General features: G+C 40.1%; 2 protein-coding genes across 2 annotated transcripts; one reads left to right on the top strand and one right to left on the bottom strand.

Annotated features, from left to right (window-relative positions):
- Nucleotides 1-3,467: 3,467 nt before the first annotated feature.
- Nucleotides 3,468-6,420, bottom strand: LOC104000002 (flagellar radial spoke protein 5). The gene is made up of 9 exons (XM_009421927.2): nucleotides 6,051-6,420; nucleotides 5,811-5,895; nucleotides 5,208-5,324; nucleotides 4,740-4,804; nucleotides 4,525-4,613; nucleotides 4,336-4,415; nucleotides 4,143-4,254; nucleotides 3,938-4,057; nucleotides 3,468-3,799 (listed from the first exon to the last, which is right to left on the bottom strand). Exons 1-9 carry the CDS (start codon nucleotides 6,358-6,360, stop codon nucleotides 3,614-3,616), a joined length of 1,164 nt encoding a protein of 387 aa, XP_009420202.2. The 5' UTR covers nucleotides 6,361-6,420; the 3' UTR covers nucleotides 3,468-3,613.
- An 8,664-nt stretch (nucleotides 6,421-15,084) lies between these two features.
- LOC135651297 (uncharacterized) lies at nucleotides 15,085-19,257 on the top strand. The gene is made up of 5 exons (XM_065171288.1): nucleotides 15,085-15,341; nucleotides 16,228-16,407; nucleotides 16,498-16,946; nucleotides 17,021-17,291; nucleotides 17,753-19,257. The coding sequence occupies exons 2-5, from the start codon at nucleotides 16,300-16,302 to the stop codon at nucleotides 19,097-19,099; spliced, it is 2,175 nt and encodes a 724-aa protein (XP_065027360.1). The 5' UTR covers nucleotides 15,085-15,341; nucleotides 16,228-16,299; the 3' UTR covers nucleotides 19,100-19,257.
- Nucleotides 19,258-20,316: the final 1,059 nt, after the last annotated feature.

Raw genomic sequence — 20,316 nt, 5'->3', positions numbered from 1 at the left:
AGCAAGATCGCAAGGGCAAAGCGCGACTTAGGCAACGCAAGCTAAGTTCGCGTCTTTGCCACAAGGGTGACTCGCGACTTAGGCAATGCAAGCTAAGTTCGCGTCTTTGGCCGCAAGGGTGCCGCACGACTTAGGCAATTCCAGCTAAGGTCGTGACAACCTGTCAATATCATATTGACCGTTTACTGGCGGTGCCACCGCTCAATCCAATGGTGCCACCGCTCAGTCTAGCGGTGCCATCGCTCGGTTCTCGGGTTCTGGGCGGTGCCACCACCTAATCTGGCGGTGCCACCGCTTACACTATTTCAGCTCACTGGTTGGGCTCCAAACTTGGCCCAAACCAGTCCGAACTCGGACCCAATTGGCCCATACTTGGGTTATAGGATTAACACCTAATCCTAACCCTAATTAACATACTAACTACAAATTTAAAGACATTTCCTAAGCTACTACAAAGTCCGCAAGTCAAGACTTCTTCTGGCGAGCTTCCGACGAACTTCCGGCGATCTTCCGGCGAACTCTCGAAAACCATTCTGCGGACTCCCGGCAAGCTCCTAAACTTCACGATTTGATCTTGGCGAGTTCCAACCAGCTTCTTCGGCAAGCTCCGATCTTTCTCGATGAGCTTCGCGAACTTCCAACGAACCTTCCGGCGAGCTTCCGAAAAATTCTTTGGCAAGCTCCCTACTCATTCTCGGCGAGTTCCGGCAGCATTCCCGACGAACCTTCGGACTTCCGTCGAACTCTCGAACTCGCAATGAATCCTTCGCGCTTGACTCCGGCACTTTGTTTCGCTTTATGTCTTCATCGTTATCGTAGTTAATCCTGCATACACAAACCAAAACTCTACTCCGATCTAGACAATTATTACAACGCGAATTGACATTATGTTGCCCGGCACGTCATTGGTTGGCGCTTCGTCCGATTCTTAAGCGCATTGTCCCCTCTTGTGGCTTATTGCCCAATCGGCGGTTGACCTTCGCAACCCAGATATCCTTGGCGCAATTCCGGTGTCCTTGGCTCGATGCTCGACGTCCGAAGCCTTCTGTCGTCCAATATCCTGACGTGATCTCCTCCGACGCAACGTCAATTCCTTTTGTGTCAATTGTCTAATCCTAATCGAGTAGACCTGCATCACTCAAAATGCAGTTAAACATCTAAACATAATCAATTAGTTTCATCATCAAAATATGAGATTCAACACATTTATCATAACAGATTTTTGATTTGATCTATAATGAAAGAACTATAATGATCCTTATTCAATCTTGACAATTTACAATGCTCTTAATGAAACTTGGTAGTTCGGAAGCTATCGATTCCACCACGAGTTGCTATCATTCATCGGCACTTGAAAACTTTATATTTTGCTTTTATCTTATAACTTGTAGTTGTAATATGTTTAATCTTAAAATTTCTTCCAATAACATAGCCTTTCAAAGCTTTTTAAAATTCAACCGAAACACATGTACAACTATATTATTTGAGCTATAAAATAATATATATAATATAATATAATATAATAACTTTAATATCATTCAAGTATCATATTTAACCAACAAACTGATCATTATATAAATAATCATCATCTTTAGCGAAAGAAACTGATATATTTAACAACACACAATCATCTTAGCTACAATCATATTCAGCACACACTTGTTCAACATTATCATACATAATCTCACTTAAAATAATTCATTGACCAACAACATATAATACATCATAAATATTAGGGTTTATGTCATATTTAACCTCTTCTTGTAATCTTTTTTTCAATTAATTTTTTTAAAAAATATTACTACTATCATCATCTTCTTCATCACAATCAAGTGGATCATTTAAGTCTATGGATAGTGTACTAAAACTTAAGCTATTTGGTAAATGACTTTCACCCACATTTGATACATCATCTAATGTCAGCCTATCAATACGATCATGAACTAAAAATACTTTATTAAGAATAGGATTTTTGAGACTCTTAAAATTTAAAATATTATTTTTTGAAATCAATGAACCAATATAACAATAAAATGGGTTATAACATATTGACTTTAGTTAAAGTACATCATGAAATAATTATTTTTTATAAAGATATCAATATACTTACATGATGTTTTTCAAAGAAAAAGACACCGAACGAGATAGACCAGAAAGAAGAAGAAGAACAGCCCATGCATGGAAGAACAGAGAAAGATTAAATTAAAAAAAAAAAAAAAAAAAAAAGATGGGCAAGAAGAAAGGTGAGAAAAAAAACAACTTGTTATTATTATTATTTTTCATCGAGATCAATGCCCTGATAGTAACTTACTGTACACTGTACCATCCACTTTATAGGTCTGCTAAACAAAGCTAAAATGTTAAATCAGTAGTGAACCATCTCAGGTCAACAAAGTTTTACTGAACCCATAACCCTAAATCCACTATTTTGGGCTTGAAAACAGTGGCTTAGCTATGTAGGAGTAAATGGATAAAATAGCTCACCAAGGGTGTTAATTTAAATACATAAATATTTTTATTATTTTATGAATTATTTGTAATATTTTTGAAGTGTTTATTAATATCAATTTAAATTATAATGTTTACATTAATGATCTACTGATGAAAGATTAATTACAATGGCATATCCGTTTTAAACTTTGTAAGAATATATATTAAAAGAACAAAATATATAAATCACTAATTTCAAAGGAACACACACATATGTATACAAATAAACTTGATTACGGTAAGAGGATTTGGAATTTTGTTATACAAATCTTGGAATTTATCATTGGCAACTGTTGACTATGATAGTATCTGTTGACGGAACTGATGCGCCATGGCTAATGAGTCAGCATGACCTGGTCTATGCGTCGATGTCGGGAGTCTTCGATCGGCTGAGTTGTCTGTCGAGGTCGGTCACGCTCTTAGGACAGGGCATCGACACTGGAATATTGATTGACGTCTCTCCGTCGAGATGCTAGTTGGTGGCTCTTGATTAGGACACTGGTTGGCGACTCTCTGTTGGGATGCTGGTTGGCACGTTGAGAGGAAAAACGCCTCTCTCAATCGGGATGATCTTGCCTCGGCATAACTATTTTCCTGCACAGAAGGCCCCCGTCGGGTGGTTACCGACTGTGGCCCCTCAACAAGTAAGTCAACGTTTGGTCTCTATCTTTTCGCCTCTCTCCTAGCCAAATGCCGGCCATAGGTTCTTATACTACTATACGAAGGTCGACAGTATGTGGGCTTCGCGTGACGATCGATCTTCGGGAGAGGGGGGAGAGGAAGTACTTTCGCATGGCTACCGCCCCAGAAATGCAGAACAATGCCGTCCCAAGCTTTTCGGGACAGGACGTACCAAGGAATGCCTCATGAGAGAGCTTCTCCTGTTGACCTGGCGGTGGCGTGATGGGGCGTCGATGGTGACATGGCTAGGGCCCAACATATACCGTATCAGTATCTTATGGTCAACTCCCAAAATGTGTGTAGTTTTGCTTTAGAATTGCATCGATTCATGATCCAAATACGGTCGATGTCCACGACATTTCTCTAGAGATAGAAGCTTGGCGCTTAACATATCCAATAAATTTGACCGTACGCGCGAATATGTAATCAAGTCAAAATATGCTCATATTCGTCTGTACTCATCACCACAGTCACCAATCACTTTAAGCAAATCCCTTCCTTGCTTCGATACTTCAGTGATGCTGTTCATGTCTTCATCATCCAACTCGAGTGAGAATATGGCGTTTGTGTCCTTAATATGCTCCGAGAGGCCAAGTCTAACACCCACCATGGATCCAGCAACTGATGGCTGCCCTCCCAAATCATCACAACACATCAGAAAACAACACAAATCAATCACCAATCCAACAAAATCTGACATCCGAGTGTTATATATCTATTGATCCATGGTAATAATGTTCATGTAAAAGGTTTAGAAAGTTATTACCTGGTTCAGTACGTATCTCACAGCAACAGTAGGAATTGAGACTCCATGCTTGGAAGCCACTTTCTTCATAGTCTGAAGCAGAACTTGGAAGAGACTCCATCCTCCCCACGCATCAACCATCTATCAGAAATGCAAGAGAAAATGTTTCCAACAGTTTACACATTAAGAGGTGAACAAGAGTAACTAACACATATGCACAACATACCCTTTTGTACTTCTGCAAGGATGGGGTGTTCAAAGGAGGGCCAGCAAATGGAATCGACACATTGGCATCCAGAAATTTCTCCGACAAGAGACCACCCATTACAGTCCCATATCTGCACCTTAAAAGCAACAAAAATCTAGGATCCGAATTGTGTGTCTGAGAGAGAGAGAGAGAGAGAGAGAGAGAGAGAGACGTTATAAGTTTCAAGCCTGTTAGCTGACACAGTTCAGCCATTCTCTGCTGAGGGCGCATGTCCACCACGGAATGTTGTACCTAGAAGAACATAGACAAAAAAAAAAGAGAGAGAGAGAATAAAATAGAACAAATGAGTAGTAATTTGCTACTCTTTTTCTTCTTTGTAATCGTGTGAAGAAGTTGTTACCTGGTTGCTAACTACTGGTATTCCATTTTCAAGAATTATATGCAAGCGTTCGGTATCAAAATTCGTCAAAGCCACGGTTTTAATTTTACCTGCAGAATTTTCATTGTCGGAACACGTTCAGGTTGAGAGATTTCAGACAGACATACCAAAGTAGATTGACTCAAGAATCTGAAATTCTCAAAAACAGTAATGAAACCATCAAGTATTATTCCAACCTTCTTCTTTCAGGTCAGTTATGTGTTTCAAGGCATCAAGGTAACCAGGATTGGAGTAATCCCACCTGTCTTACAAAAACAACATCAGATAATACCAGCTTGCAGTAAGAAACAACAGAACAACTTTCATTCGATGAACCCTCCGTTGAATAAAACACCAACAGTTTCTAATCAAAAGAGACGATATGTCCGCTAGTCAAATGAAGAAAATAAGGCATCCCAAAAGGGTGACATAAATATTGACCATAAGAGCCACTATTGAATGATAATAACTAGTGCAGAATGCACAATAAGGCTGGACTTCAATTGCAACAAGTGCGTATCTTGAATATTTTGGACGTGAATCAAATCATTGCTCCCAAAAATCCAAAATCTTCCTAAATAGTAACATAAAAGTTTCCCAACTAGTTTGGATTAATAACATCAGGATACTTCTGAAGTGGTCAAGGTGGAAAAAAGAACAAGTACCAGTGGAACTGAAGCATGTCAAGACACGAGACATCCATCCTCTTCCGTGAGACGTTGATGTTCTCTCGCACGTAGTTGCTGGTCATTTTGACAGGAGGAGGCACCCATTTGGTGAGCCTGTGGCAAATCAATCCTATGTGCATATCATCCAGAAACCATTTTCTCACAGTATCATAATACACATATCTATTGTGGATGCACACATATTGAAGTAACTAGAAAAAGGAGCGCTAAGAGCACATTAATTCATATAGTATACTAATATATGACATTACATTAAACATATATATTGTTCTGCCTCTTGCAAAGCTTCACTACATTATAAGTGGTTGGTGATAAGAAATAGATTCTAAAGTAACAGACAACTTAGCTAAATGAACTTTCTTCTCACCAATATCTTATTTGGCTGCAGAATGGAGTCAATTAACTAGCTGACAATATCATATTACTCTTTAATTGTTTGACCATTACTTGAATTAATGAATGCAACTCGAAATCAATAAGACTGCAGAGAGAAAGCATAACTTGCCCTAATTTTCTTACCAATACATGCAGTCATACATCTAATTCGATAGAAATAGCAATGAGAGAGAGTGTAATTACCCCCTGACCTCCTCGAGCATCTCCGGAGGGCGCTCCCGGCGAACTCTATTGATGAAAATGCCATATAAATCCTCTGCAGGTCCATCTGCCAATCCAAAGCCCTCTCAAGATACAATTTTTACTCAACAACTATCACCCTACCCATCTGTTGCAGCTATTTATTGAGATGGAAGGAACTAATTTAGATCTTTATGGAGCAAATTTCACATCTAGAAAATTGGGGATGAGGGGATGGTTTACAGTGGTCGGCCATGTCGAAGGTGGACAAGCCAGCGTCGGCATAGCGGAGCATGGCCTCGACGGCGTCGTCGCGGTCGATGCGGCCCCACCCGCCGCTAGTCTGCCACATGCCGTTGAGAACGCGGCATATCATCAGCGAGTCGCCGCTGTTCTTCACCGTCGCGACCCTGCCGCTCGTCTTCTGGTCCTCCTCCGGGGCCGCACTCACGCATCGGATCGCGGAGGCTCTCCGATTCGATGACGCCCCGGGAGCGGAGGCGACGCGTGGGAGGAGGAGACGGGAGTGGACCGCCGTCGCGTGCGCCGCCATCGTCACCGGCGAAATTTAGCGGACTGGAGAAACAGATGAGGGGGATAGGATAAAGATTTCGCGCCCCTCCATTTCTCGTTCGTTCTGGAGAGACAAGAGAGTCAAACTTTTACTACCACATTCTGGGATACTCGCAGTGGTACCTGCGGTACCATTGGACGAATCCTGTGAGACAGAAATTTTCCATCACGAATCAAAATAAAGGTACGTAATTAGGTAATGATTACGGGCACGAAAAGTGTCTTAGAAGGAGACCTCGCCTGTCTCTCACGAGGCAGGTGACAGCGTTTCCGAGCCACATCTTATGACATCATGGGAATAGCGAGGGCAAACATATCTCTGAAAGTACTCGATCCCTCCCATGGACTGGCGTCTATCTCGATCGAGACAGGACCCCCCACCTGTGTCAGCTCGGACAGCGAACACGACTGTAAGCGCATGCATGACGTTTTAAATATGCTTATAGTTTTTTGAAAAAAAATACTAAAACCTATTCAAAAATAGTAATTGAGAAATTAGGCTGGTCCATAGAATATAATTACCTACTCCAATTATCTTATCATAAGATGATATTTCAAAGATTATGATAAAGCATGGTATATTTTTGAGAAATATGAAAAAAAAATCTCTTCGAAAAAATATAAAGAGAGGCTTTTCTGAAAATTCATCTAGTTAAATTAAAATAAAATATAACTTAATCAAATGTAGAATAGATATAAATGAAAATTATGTACTACAAACAATTAATTTTGATGAATAAAATTAGTCGGCTTCAAAAGAAAGGGAGTAAAACTTCACCGTTATGTTGGGATTGTTTATGAAGTAAACAACTGCTTGGATAAAACTAAGATAAAAGTCTTTTTATTTATTAATTGTTATTACTAAGCCCACTAAGGATACATATTTGAAACTCTGTTGTTATATATGAGATGATTTGAGTTTTAAATCCATTAGCCTTAGTTATAATTTTTTAATATATTTCTTAGTGTTTTGATGAATGTGTAAACAAATATTATAAATCTGTTCCTAGTATAGTGACAATTGATTGATTCACTCCATAAATTGGTCTGATAACATATATATATATATATATATATATATATATATATATATATATATATATATATATATATATATATATATATATATATATATACTTCAATTATGTGTTTCGATAATGTTTGACACCATTTGAAAATATGAATTATGGTTATGTCCTATTTTCCTCAATTATTTTTTTTTTAGGTTTACCATAAGAAATTAAACAAAAAAGATAAAAGATAGAAATGACATAAGAAGCTATGTTTCTCGTTGAGATGTTCTCCCTATTTATACAGGTTAGGAGGGAGGATTTCCCTCAATAGAGCAGTGGGATTTCCTTATACAGTTGAGAAAATCTTATATGTTATCATGCCCCTATAAGATGGTACTCCTATCAAGGATATCAATCTTGGACCGATGTAATGCGAAGAGTTTACGAACGAGAGACTTTGTGAGTGAGTTTGCTAATTGATCAAACGTATATACATGAGAAATACATAGTTGACGTCGGATGACTTGATCTCGCACGAAGTGGAAGTCGATAGCAATATGTTTTATGCAGGAGTGGAACATCGGATTGGCGCATAGATAGATAGCTCCGACATTATCACAATATATTGTAGAAATAAGAGTGGAATTGATGTTGAGTTCCTTGAGTAGATTTATGATCTAATTGAGTTATGCAGTGGCGATGACACAGTATTCAGCTTCAGTTGTAGACCGTGCGATTGTCTTTTGCTTTTTAGAACTCTAATTGATTGGATTAGCTCCAAGGAAGATAATATACCCTGATATGGATGTTCTATCATCAAAGTTACCTGCCCAATCAGCATCGACAAAGGCATGAAGATGAAGTAGAGAGTATTTACGGAGAAAGAGACTATAATTGAGGGTCCCTTTAAGATATCGTAAGATTCGTTTGATTACAGACCAGTGTATAGTAGATGGTCGCTGCATAAATTGTGATAATTTGTTAATGGCAAATGAGATGTCTGGATGGGTAAGAGCTAAAGAGCCAACTACTTATCGGTATTGAGTGGGTTTCATAGTAGGACTTTCATCAGATAATTTGAGAGATTCACTAGTAGAGAGGGGAGTTATAACTGCATTTGCGTCCTACATGTTAGTCTTTGATAATAAATTTTGAATATACTTTGTTTGTGAGAGAAAGAGACTTGAAGATGTGTAAGTTGCTTCTACGCCCAAAAAGTAGTTTAAGGTTCCTAGATCTTTAAGAAAGAATCGATCTGTCAATTGCTTGATGAATGCTTGGATCTCTATAGGATTATTGTCTGTGACAATAATGTCATCCACATACACCAGAATATATATTGTGCCTCCAAGTTGTTGTCGTAGAAATAACGAGGTATTAGAGTTAATAAAGCCAACTAAAGTAAAAAATGAGCCAAGTGCGGTGTACCAGGCTCTTAGAGCCTGACGAAGTCCATAAATAGCTTTTTGAAGTTTGTAAACATATTTTGGATACTGAGGATGAATGAAACCAGGAGGTTGTTACATAAAAACATCTTCAGCTAGAGTCCCATGTAAAAAGGTATTATTAATATTCAATTATCGTAATTGCTAGCCTTTAGTGATGGTCAAATTTAGGATAAGTCAGATTATTAAGGGCTTAACAACGGTACTAAATGTCTTAGTGAAATCAACTCTAAGTCGTTAATGAAACCCTTTGACGATGAGACATGCTTTATATCAGGCAATAGATCCATCTAGGTTCCACTTAATTCGAAAGACTCATTTACACCCGATGATATTTTATGTATGATAAAAGGGTATTATGTTTCATGTTGAGTTATGGAAGAGGGCATCATATTTCTCACACATGACATTACGCCAGTGTGGAGATTTTTAAGCTTGAGTAAAGGTAGTGAGTTTAATGGTATTATATAAGGATTCTGTGATAGCATGTAGGTCAAGGACTTGACGTGATTTGAAAATATCACTCTTGGAGCATGTTGTGATAGGATGTTTGGAGGCTTCAGGATTGTGAGATTGTCTTGTTGGAATAAGCGGTGGAGAGTCATTGACACAGCCCAGGTCAAGTTGAGGTACCTCAGTGTCACTTAGTCTAGAAGAAGGTAAAGACAATGGTTGTGTTTCTAAACATAATACCTCATCAATTTGAGAAGAAATGAGTGGAGTAGTAATAGAGGGAATAGGCAATTACTAAACTAAAGGAATAGTAGAGTGTGGATCTTGAGAGGAGGAATTGGATGGTGTCATAGGAGGCTCGTCCGATTGGATCGGAGGTATACTCTAGTAAGGAATGTTTATTGGAGTAGTTCGCATGACGAGAGACTTATGGTTTTAGGAAGAAAAGATACTCAACAAAAATAATGTGACGTGATATAAAGATTTTGTGAGTATGATGATTATAACATCGAAAAGCATTATGTTTAAGAGAATATCCTAAAGATGCAAAGCTTAGATCTTGATGTTATCTTATGGGAGGCATATGGATGTAACCATGGATAATATAAACAGTCAAATACTTTGAGTATATGAATGTTTGGACGTTTGTAAAATAGTGTTTCAAATGAGGACTAGTATTATAGGACTGGCATAAGCATTCGATTAATAAGGTAGACTATAGTTTGAAAGGTTGTTGTCCAACAAGTAGAAGGCATAGAGACCTGATGTAGAAGTGTGAAGCTAGTTTCAACTATATGCCAAAGTTTACATTCGGTAGAGCTAACTATTTGAGGAGTATGCAGGGGTGACTTGAGGTGTTGTATATCATAAGCTGAGAGATAGGATGTCAGGGCTTGATATTCACCTCCACCACTAGAGTAAACTATTTTGATGATAGACTAAAAGTAGTTTTCGACCAACTTTCGAAAGTTGATAAAGATTATGGACACTTCATATTTATGATGAAGAGGATAGAATCATGTGTACTTAGTGAAGTAATATATAAAAATGACATAAAATTTGAATTTGTCAAAAGAAATGATTGGAGCAGGCCCCAAACATCGGTATAAATAATTTCAAACAGTTTAGAGCATAATATGGAAGATGTGCTAAAGGGTTATCGATGACTTTTATTACTAAGACATGCATCACAATATGTTATAGAACTACTTGATTTAAAAATAAGAAGATAGTAATGAGAAAGTAATTTTTGCTGGATAAGGGACGAGGGATGACCAAAACGATGATGCCACACATCAATTGGAGCTGCACTGAAGAGTGAGCAGTGGGTTGGGTTATTTATGGAGCTGACTGTCATTCGTAAATATTGTCTCTATTCGGGCCTTGGACTAAGGATGGCCCCCCTCCCCATACTCAAGTCCTTGATAAGAAATGAATCAGGAAAGAATTCAATTGAAATATTATTGTGTTTGCAAAATTGAGAAACAGAAATAAGGTTTCGTTTAATATGAGGGGCACATAGAACATAATCTAAGTGTAAAGGTTGTAGTATCAGAATTAAGCGTTGTGGAACCGGTATGAGTTATAGGAAGTCCTTTATCGCCACCTATGATGTTGGTGTAGTCACCCGAATTACGGCTACCAATTCCTTGTACTCATCTTCGAGGCCATTAAGGGTATGAATGATGACTTCTTCGTCACATAGGGAATGACCTATCAAAATCAAATCATCGATAATAACTTTGATATTTTATAGATAATGTACTTTCCTCTTATTTTATTTTTATTAGACTGGATAGAAGACTGAAATTGCGAATACGTGAACAATTCGCCAAGATTGTTTGCAGCTTATATCATGCTTCTACAGTAGTGAATAGCTTAAAGGATGAGACGATCTTAACATAGCCATAACTGAGTTCTCCGGGGATATTGATCATAGGTGGTGGACAACCGAAAGAGATGGAAGAAGCACATCCGCCGAAGGAAGAGATGGGTGTCCTAACTGTGTAGAGGAGAATAGGTGAGCACAGGAGCCCACCACGCTTTCGCCAGCAGTGACAAGAGGCTAGCGACAAGCAGCAGCAAAGCGCAGCAAGATGCAACACAGCAAGATGTAGCAGTCGAAAGCCTGGGGAATGAGGTTGCAGCAGTGTTTGCGGGACTCGTGCGACGCAGCAAGATGCAACGCAGCAAGGTGCTACTATTGCGGCGTCCACAACTACACCAGCTATTCCAGCCGCTGCAAGAGGCGCTTGATCGGAGCAGAAGACGACGCTGCTTTCGTGGTGGCTTAGTCTTAGGGTTTTAGATGCAGTGGCGCGTGGTCATCAGGCTGGAAGAAGTGTCGATGCAGTGGGCGTAGCGACTGAGATGGGTTGCAGGAAGAGCAGTTCTATTCTGCTGCGAGAAGGCCTCCTTCAGGAATCTTGTATTTGTCGTATGATGGTTTCTCCTTGACAAGTCTTAATGCTACCACTATTGTTGTTGTTGATGCTGCTGCAAGCAACAACGACTACAGCAATGGTGGCACCACCATCGTCTGAATATTTGCTGCTGCGGCGGGTGCGATCTGATACCAGCAGTCGTAAGTGCTGCGGTAGGCTACAGCGAATGGCTGCGACAGCGGGTGTGATCTGATACCAGCAACCGCAAATGCTGTGTTAGGCTGCAGCGGGTGCGATCTGATACCAGCAGCCACAAGTGCTGCGTTAGGCTGCAGTGAATGGCTGCGGCAGCGAGAGAAGAAGACAATCGTTGTTCACTAAGTATTGGTTGAGATGAAGCTGTTGTGGTGCGATTGAGGGGCGGAGACGTCACTGCGAGGAGGGATGGTCGAGCGATCGCGGCTGCGACCCAAGGGGAGACGGTGGACTCCGGCCGGGAAGCGGTCGCGGGGCTGCGGCGGGAGGTCACCGCTAGAGTGAGGATGACCATGAAGAATTGGTCGTCGCTCCGTTGATCTGCAGGAACCAAAAAAAATAGGGGAAGTCCGTCGTGAACAAGGGCTCCGATAGGGAGATCTACCGGTAGTGATTCGGTGGTTGATGACAGAGTCTCAGCGGAATCAGATTTGGAGATTGGATTAGCAACGATTGCAGGGAGGTGGTTTGTTGTTGCTAGCAAGGATGGAGCAACAACGTCGGTGAGGGAAGAAGCACCGGTGTCTGCAGTGCTAGAGGCACCAGCGCAAAGTGGCAACGTCGGCATCGAGCACCTCTGCTGACGAGACAACGAGAAGAGAGCTTGCTTAGAGCAAGCAGCTCTGATACCATGTAAAGAATTAAACGAAGAAGATAGAAGATATAAATAGTAGAAGAAGCTATGTTCCTCATTAAGATGTTCTCTCTATTTATACAGGTGGAGAAAGAATTTTTCTCAATAGCAGCGAGATTTTTTGGGAAAATCTTATCTACTTTCATTTACAATTTTTTTTTTCGAAAACATAGTAAACAGAAATACTCTTTAACTAATATAAGTCTTCCTAAACTAATAAGGATACCCACTTTACATATAAGGTGATTTGGGTTTTGAATGTATTAGTCTCAATTATATTATTTTGAATAGGTTTTATAGAATTCTTATGGAGGTGTAAAAAATATATTATAAATCTATTCAAAAACATCATAACATATATTATTCCATTTATAATATAGTGACAACTGATTCACGCTATAAATCAATCTATATAATATAATATATCTATTTCAATTATCTTGTCAGGAATATTTAGAGGATTATAATTCAATCAACCACTTTTTGAAAATATGAAAAGAGAAAACACAAAACTCAATCCGAGAATTCATCCATTTAATTATATCAAATAAACACAACTACTCAAGATTGTGATAGGCATTAATATCTGAAAAATATCACTAACTCTCATACCCATGGATGATTGCGGGGGTTTATAAATCGAATGGTACTCCCACACAGAGTACGAATCGACAATCTCTGTGCGCATGAGAAATTGCTCGTGGCAATTCATAAATTGCGCATTTATAATTTACATCGATACGGAGTACGAAATCTGCATGATTGCAATGCATGTGCTTCGAAGGACATGGTTCTTATCCATCATATTGAAATTAATACATATAATGGAATAGTTCAAGTTCTTCCTATTGATTACATACGAGAGGATTCTTCTTTGTGCATGGAACAAAAAAAAAAAACACAAGATAGAGCTATTTAGACAGAGGGATAATAATAATAATAATAATAATAATAATAATAATAATAATAATAAAACGATATCCTGAGTGGAAAAAAGGAACTGAATATTTTGCTGCAGATTAAAGTGCCTTTATTCTACAATCATAACTTGTAATATATGTTTTCAGTTCTAAGATTATTATGGAAGTTTTTTTTTTACTATTACGAAGGCTTTATAAAATGATGAATTCGTAAAAAAAAAAAAAAAAGCTTCTTTTTGGCTTTTCTGGAAAAGTGACTCCATTTTCAAAATTTTGTAACAATAAATTTTTTTATCTAATATCTAAAATACCCTAACTAACTTACTTTTTTTTTTTTTTTTTTCTTGTTTTAGCTTATGGACCGATATATAAGGTGAATCGATATAGTTAGAACTTTTTTACACTATATTATAGTATTTTTAATAATATAAAAATATATTATGTTGTAATATTTTTAAATATTACTAAAATATTATAATACAGTATAAAAAAGTTATGCTATGTTATAATATATTTTTTTGTGTTTTTGAAAACACTTTAACATAGTATAAATATATTGTAATTGAATCGACTCGCCTATCGACTGATCCAATAAAAAAAAAAAAAGAGAAAAATAATATTTCTATATTAGGTTAGAATTCTGTAAATAGGATACTTCCAAACAAAATCCTAAAAAATACTTTTTTTGAGAAAGTTTACCCTTTATGAAACCACTTGTGTGAAGCTTCTGACACCCTTACGCGACAAACACTGCTAATTTTGCTTTTATGTTGATGAGACTTAACATGTTGACTCTCCAAGTGTCAGATCCGAGTGTAATCATATCGTTCGTTGGCAGCATTTCAATCATATGATCTTATTATCGTAGCTTCCGAGAGCATGTAGAATTGGACTTCTCAAGGCACAATCAACGGATCTAACGGCGGTTCGGGTCTTACGGTGCAACTCGAGTTGAGTTCGACCGAACCAACTCGAACCAACCCGATCGATTAATCGGACCCAACCCGAATCATATTATATTGGCCGCTTGATCATAAGAATCATAGCCATCATCGCAAATGATAGCCGATTCACTCGATGTCATCATGTCTACTCTACCACATACCATCATGCCGACATCTTCATACCATAGCGTGCATCCCGCCCGTCGACCACACTCATCGTGTCGGGTTGCAGTTTAGATTGGAAATAATTGCCAGCACGATATGCGAAAGATGGTCGGTAGCATTTGGCCATCATCAGTTTTGAGATTCGTAAAAATTTGATAATCGTGATCAACACCATTAAGATCTATCCATGGCCTAATGCACAAGGGCACTAGTTTTGATGTCTCGTAGTTTTGCTACTGTCTCGGATTCGGCTCGAATGTGGATTCAATAAGAAATGGTTTGAATCCGACCGGATCCAAATCCATATCCGATAATTTTACCGGATTCGAGTATTGTCTGATGCACACCACCGATAACCCAAAATTGTAGTCCGATCTCTTGGCTATCGGATCCACTAAGACACCTGAATTGTCCGAAAAAAAACGTTGAACAAAATGAAAACAAAAAAACAAAAACAAATTAAGAACAGCAACGGTGTCGTCCGTCAACCATGTCTTCCGCTTCTCATCATCTTTAACTACGCTCTTCTGAAGCTGTTGCTGAGAGTTCGCACGACACCAACGATGGCGGCGACCACCGTGTGAGATTTCTCTTGGCCTTGTGCACAAGACACCGCCAAGGGTGGTGGCGACGAAGAACAAGGAGTTCGACGAAGGAGAGGATGAGGACCGCCAATTCCAGTCGGAGCGATCTCTAAACCATCACCAACAGCAGTGGAGGAGACAGAAGCCGGAGCAACGGATCGAAGGTCGTGAAATAGATCTCGAATTTTTCTCTCTTTTGTTTTATTTCTCCAATTTAGATTCTTGTACTGGTTACTTGGCCCGTGGAGTGGTTCGAGGGTTTTCCTTGCTCGTTTGACTAGGGCTTTGGGGTCAAAGGTGGTCCTTTTTTAGTCGCTTGTGAGGGTTCTGCTCCTTCATCTCCGCCAATGTGATATCTGTAGTGTTCTTATGGAGGGATTGAGAGTTTCTAATTGTTCTGCTATGTTTGGGAGTTCACTTAAGCTATTTGGACTTTTTCTCTTTTACTTGCTATCTCTCTTACTTCATATGACCGTGTTTCTTCTGTTCTTCGAGAGTGGTAGATGCAGCACCATGCTCTTGGAACCGGGAAATGTAGGAGTTGGGAGTACATCCTTTGGATATTATCTTCTTTGATGTATGATTTAGATCTGCCAGGTATGAGTTCCTCAGGGACTCAAAGCACATTGTATGGTGCCATATCATATGATGGCGTGGAGCTTCAAATATGCAACCGGAGTCCGGTAGTATCGTTGGATCTGCATTCCTCTCTACTTAATTTGACCTTGGCTCGTAGCGGATCAACTATTCAACATCTCTGGTCAAGTTAATTGAAATGGCCTGAGAAAAAAGAAAGATGCATTTTGATCTATTTATTTATTTTTTAAGACAAAACGGAAATACTTATCAAACGAAAAGAAAGCACTTCGTTTGCATCACTGCAAATCAAATCAAATAATAAATACTTTGTTTATTGTTCCAATTATTTGTTTGCATACTTTCAGATTAGGAAATCAAATCATGAATTGTTTTTTCCAAGAAAGTATTTAATTTTCATCATTTTTGTTGGCTTACTTATCATGATCATATCATATTATGTTCATTGTGCAGGAAAAGGATACTTTGAATGGGACTCTAGGCTATACCTGGTTGTAGGTGGATCTGTTTTCTCCGATACACATCATGGGTGACTCGACAGCAATGACCATCGAGTTCCTTCGTGCTAGATTGCTTTCCGAGAGAACTGTTTCTAAAGCTGCAAAGGAGAGATCTGAGCAGTTGGCTACAAGGGTCAGTATATTTTTCTGTTGTTATTTCTTGTGGTTGATTTTTTGCTGTGTTTCTGCAATTAGTTTGCATTTGGTAATGTTTGCTGTTTAGGTCATGGAGTTAGAGGAGCAGCTTAGGATCGTGAGTATCCAAAGGAGAAAAGCAGAACAGGCAGCAACGGAGGCCATCTCTATTCTAGAAATTCATGGGAGCAACAATCTATACGAGGCAGTTGATTCTAGCTCTGAGAAAGATGGAAGTCCTAGTGATGGGAAAGAATGTGATGAAGCTTTTAAAGAAGATGAAGCCTCGACAGCCTCGAAAGGGGAGAGGCTTGAAGTTGAGGATGCACAATCAATTTCTGAGCATGAAGTTTCTCCCTCCCAAGTTGGGAGCTTATCATGGAAAAGCCGTAGTAGCAGCCCAGATTTCACTCGAAAGCTAAAAGGCAAACAATTTAGGTCAAAGCAGAGACGAATCAGTTTGAGGTCGTCTGTTGAAACTTCCCCAAAGTATAATTTGGGAAAGTCATGCCGCAAGATAAAACGAAAGGAAATGAGGTATTCTTTGATATTCTTCCTGCATCTCCATTGTTTAGATGAATTCATTTTGTTCAACAATTTTGCATCACCAGATCAACCGCTGAGGATAAGGGTGATTATCATCACATTCTTGACGATCACAAACCTGAATTATCTGGGAATGTTTCAGAAAGTCAGTCATCTTTTGTAGATGTTCAAGAGAAAGAAGCTGATGGTAGTCATTATGCAATTGGGAATGGGAGAGATGAAGAGATGGAGAGAGTTTTAAAGGAGCAAGCCCAGCTCATTGGTCAGTATGAAGCAGAAGAAAAAGCTCAAAGAGAATGGGAACAGAAATACAATGAGAATAAAAACTCAAACACGGTATGCATTTCCACATATGATAGATACTCCCTCTTCTTCTTTTTTCTTTTTAACCATTAAGGCTTGATGCTATCAAATACACCTAGAAAAGCAAGGGATATATATATATATATATATTGTGTGTCCGCTTAGATGAAATAGCCATCAGCTGACCTTGTCAATCTTGGTTCCAAGTTTAAGAATAAAAACTTGATCTCCTCTATCTTTGTTGGAATTTCTGCATAAATTTTGGTTATTCATTCTCTTGTTATGAAATTAGACTTTTACTAGTGCTTGGTTCATTGATCCCACCTTTTATTGTCTATATTTTATATAATTGCTCTGATCACAAGCTGCAGATTGTAGTCAAATTTTCCAGGTACTCATGTAATCTATGCTCATACTGAATGTACGTTATTAATTGCATTATACCTTTTGTCTATACTTTGTGTCAATCTTTTTTTTCTCATCTTGATATCTAGGAACACTTTGAACCTGGGAAGCAGTGTCATGCAGCTGAAATTAATATGAAATCCCAGAAAGAGTCATCTGCATTTTTTGACAGAATAGCATATGAATATGAAGAGGCAAAATCAAGTATTTGTGCTTTCTCCAGGACCGACATACCTGGATGTCTATCTGATGATCCTCTGCTTAAATTATCAGATGGCGCAGATCAACGAACTGCTGATGGAGACAAAGATGTAAATATCATTGAATTCTCCAATGCCATCGTGCCAACTGATCTACCTGTATGTGGGATTGGAAGTGATTCTCAAGCTTGTGTTGATGGCAATCATGTGGCAGAAAACAACACTGAAGGTCTTGTTGTGGTTGCACTTCCCACAAAAGTAAGCACCATTTCAACTCCACTTGGGAAAGTCAATCAAAACTCTGACAGCGGGTCTAGTAGCAATATCAATTTACATGCACATAGCCATATTAATTCACCATCAATTGGAAGCCCTTCAACTGCTGATCCCGTGAGAGAGAGACCTAAATGGGAATCATCAGCAACTCATGATCTGTCCTACATGAAGCAATCTCCATCAGCTGCCACCAGCTTGGGGGGTGTTCTCGAAGCTCTCCAGCATGCCAAGAACTCCTTGAGACAAGAGCTCCATAAGTTGCCTTTGCCAGATCCAGCCATCAAGGCTTTACCAGCACCGAGTAACTACCATGTTAGGGCTGTTGTATCTGATGAATCTTCCAAAGTTCCTGTTTGTTCTGTTGGCCTGTTCAGAATACCAACCAACCATTCTCATCAGTCACAAAATTCAGAGCATGAATTCCATGGTTCAGGATTAAGTTTGGCAGCTGGCCATCCTCATCTTGGATACGCCATCACTACAAGTGATCGTCGTGGTTCAATTATTCCATATGTGTCCAAGGAATCCATGGGTACATTGAAATTCAGTAATTACCTTACAGGTATGGACCTTCCTAGTCCACTTCTGTGTTCCCAAGCTTGCTCGGGATCGACGGCTGACAAGATTCACTTCCCAAATGAAATTGGTGTTTCCCTAGGAAAGCAGCATTTCAACACTTACTCCCCGGGAATAGGAATTCCTGCTTTCGACAGGTGTTCCCTGCCTTCAGATTTAAGAACATCCTTTCCAAGCAGATCTGCAAGCTCCACACATAAGCAGTATTTCGATTCCCGTTTAGGTACCCAAGAGCCTCCTTTGAGTACATATTCCTTTGCATACTCAGGCTTCACAACAGATCAAATGCTCGTTCATGATGGACTTCCAAAACCTTATACTTACATGAGAAATCGGACGCCTTCATATGGCGGTGATGGTTATGGTAAATGGGACTCGATCTGATATGCAGATTTTGTAGCACTTGCTGTAGCACGTAAGTACTGTGAACTTACTCTTCCTGCATGTATTCCATTGCTTTGCATGACATTTGAAGTTACTAGTTTCAGATTGTAGATGGTTCTACCTTTTTATATCTAGGAGATGTTCTCTTTTGCTGTGTCTGATGAAGTGGAAATATGTCCAAGTCCATGACATGTTTTACTACTCTCAGGATTAATCTGTATGCAGATCAGAGAACATGAGTGACACTTATGCTCAAGAATTTTGGTATCAGGTGCACTCTCTCATCATGTATGGTTGAATCCATCGATTCTATAGCATTAGGCATGGATTATGTTGGGGTAAACAACCTTTTTAGCCGTGGCCTCGGGGCCGTCGCGACTGGTTCGGGGGGTCCGAATGGCGGGGATCAGGCGCTGCGTCCCTCGGGATCTTGCGGCGGCCGGTTGCGGGGGTCTGGTTGGAAGAAAGCCTTTGCCGCGGCGTCGGGTGGAGGCGACTTCGGTCGAGTACTTGCACACAGGTCGGGTCGGCGCCTCGGCCCGACCCCTCCAACGATCAAATCAGTGATATGGAGTGGAGTTTTAGATGAAGAAGTGCTTCTGTGTGCTTGTCCATGTCCCCCTTCGTTTGGAGCTCGGGGGTATTTATAGGTGAGTTTGATGTTACCTGATGTGCCATCCTGCCGGAGCAGGATCGTACCTCTGATGGTGTCTGTCATTGCCGTTGGTGTTGCGTGGAGGGCCGAGCTGCCGCAGGGTATGGGCAAGCTGTGGTCGACGCCTTCCCCTGCCTCGGCCGGTCGTGCGGGGTCAGACGGTGAGGTCGTCTGGGTACGGTCGACGTGGGTGCACATTAAATCGGTGTTAATGCTCGCTCCCTGGGGCAGTGTGCCGTCCAGGGGTGGCTGACGTCATGGTGCACCTGATCGCCATTTTTGTCCCTATCATATTCCCCTCCCCGAAGGAAGCTATGCCTCGATCGATGTAAGGGGAGGTCCGAGGCATGGCTTCGACTTTGGGAAACTATGTCTACCGGGCGGTCTCCGGTCTGTTATCGGGAGTGTGTGCGTTTTAGCAGCTAAGGAGGGTCGGACGTGCAGCGGCGATTTCGGGCGGTGTGCGGCCGAGGAGTGCAACTCGGTCGGGAACCCGAGCGAGGGTCGTGGTTTCGGCCGTGGAACATGGTGGGCAGGCCGCGCCGGCGTGGTCTCGGGAAAC

This window comes from Musa acuminata, chromosome BXJ3-10 (genome assembly GCF_036884655.1).
Source record: "Musa acuminata AAA Group cultivar baxijiao chromosome BXJ3-10, Cavendish_Baxijiao_AAA, whole genome shotgun sequence".
Classification (NCBI taxonomy): Eukaryota; Viridiplantae; Streptophyta; class Magnoliopsida; order Zingiberales; family Musaceae; genus Musa; species Musa acuminata.
The sequence above is the reverse complement of the archived record's forward strand: the minus strand, read 5'-3'. Positions and strand labels throughout refer to the sequence as shown.

Bases quoted from the DNA above. Each gene is read 5' to 3' on its own strand.
- LOC104000002 (XM_009421927.2), bottom strand. From the start codon at position 6,360: ATGGCGGCGCACGCGACGGCGGTCCACTCCCGTCTCCTCCTCCCACGC. The intron at 5,896-6,050 runs GTAAACCATCCC...TTGGATTGGCAG, and splicing joins CTTCGACATGGCCGACCACT to ATGGACCTGCAGAGGATTTA. The intron at 4,058-4,142 runs GTATGTTGTGCA...CATTTCTGATAG, and splicing joins CCTTGCAGAAGTACAAAAGG to ATGGTTGATGCGTGGGGAGG.
- LOC135651297 (XM_065171288.1), top strand. From the start codon at position 16,300: ATGGGTGACTCGACAGCAATGACCATCGAGTTCCTTCGTGCTAGATTG. The intron at 16,947-17,020 runs GTATTCTTTGAT...TTGCATCACCAG, and splicing joins ATAAAACGAAAGGAAATGAG to ATCAACCGCTGAGGATAAGG. The intron at 17,292-17,752 runs GTATGCATTTCC...CTTGATATCTAG, and splicing joins AGAATAAAAACTCAAACACG to GAACACTTTGAACCTGGGAA.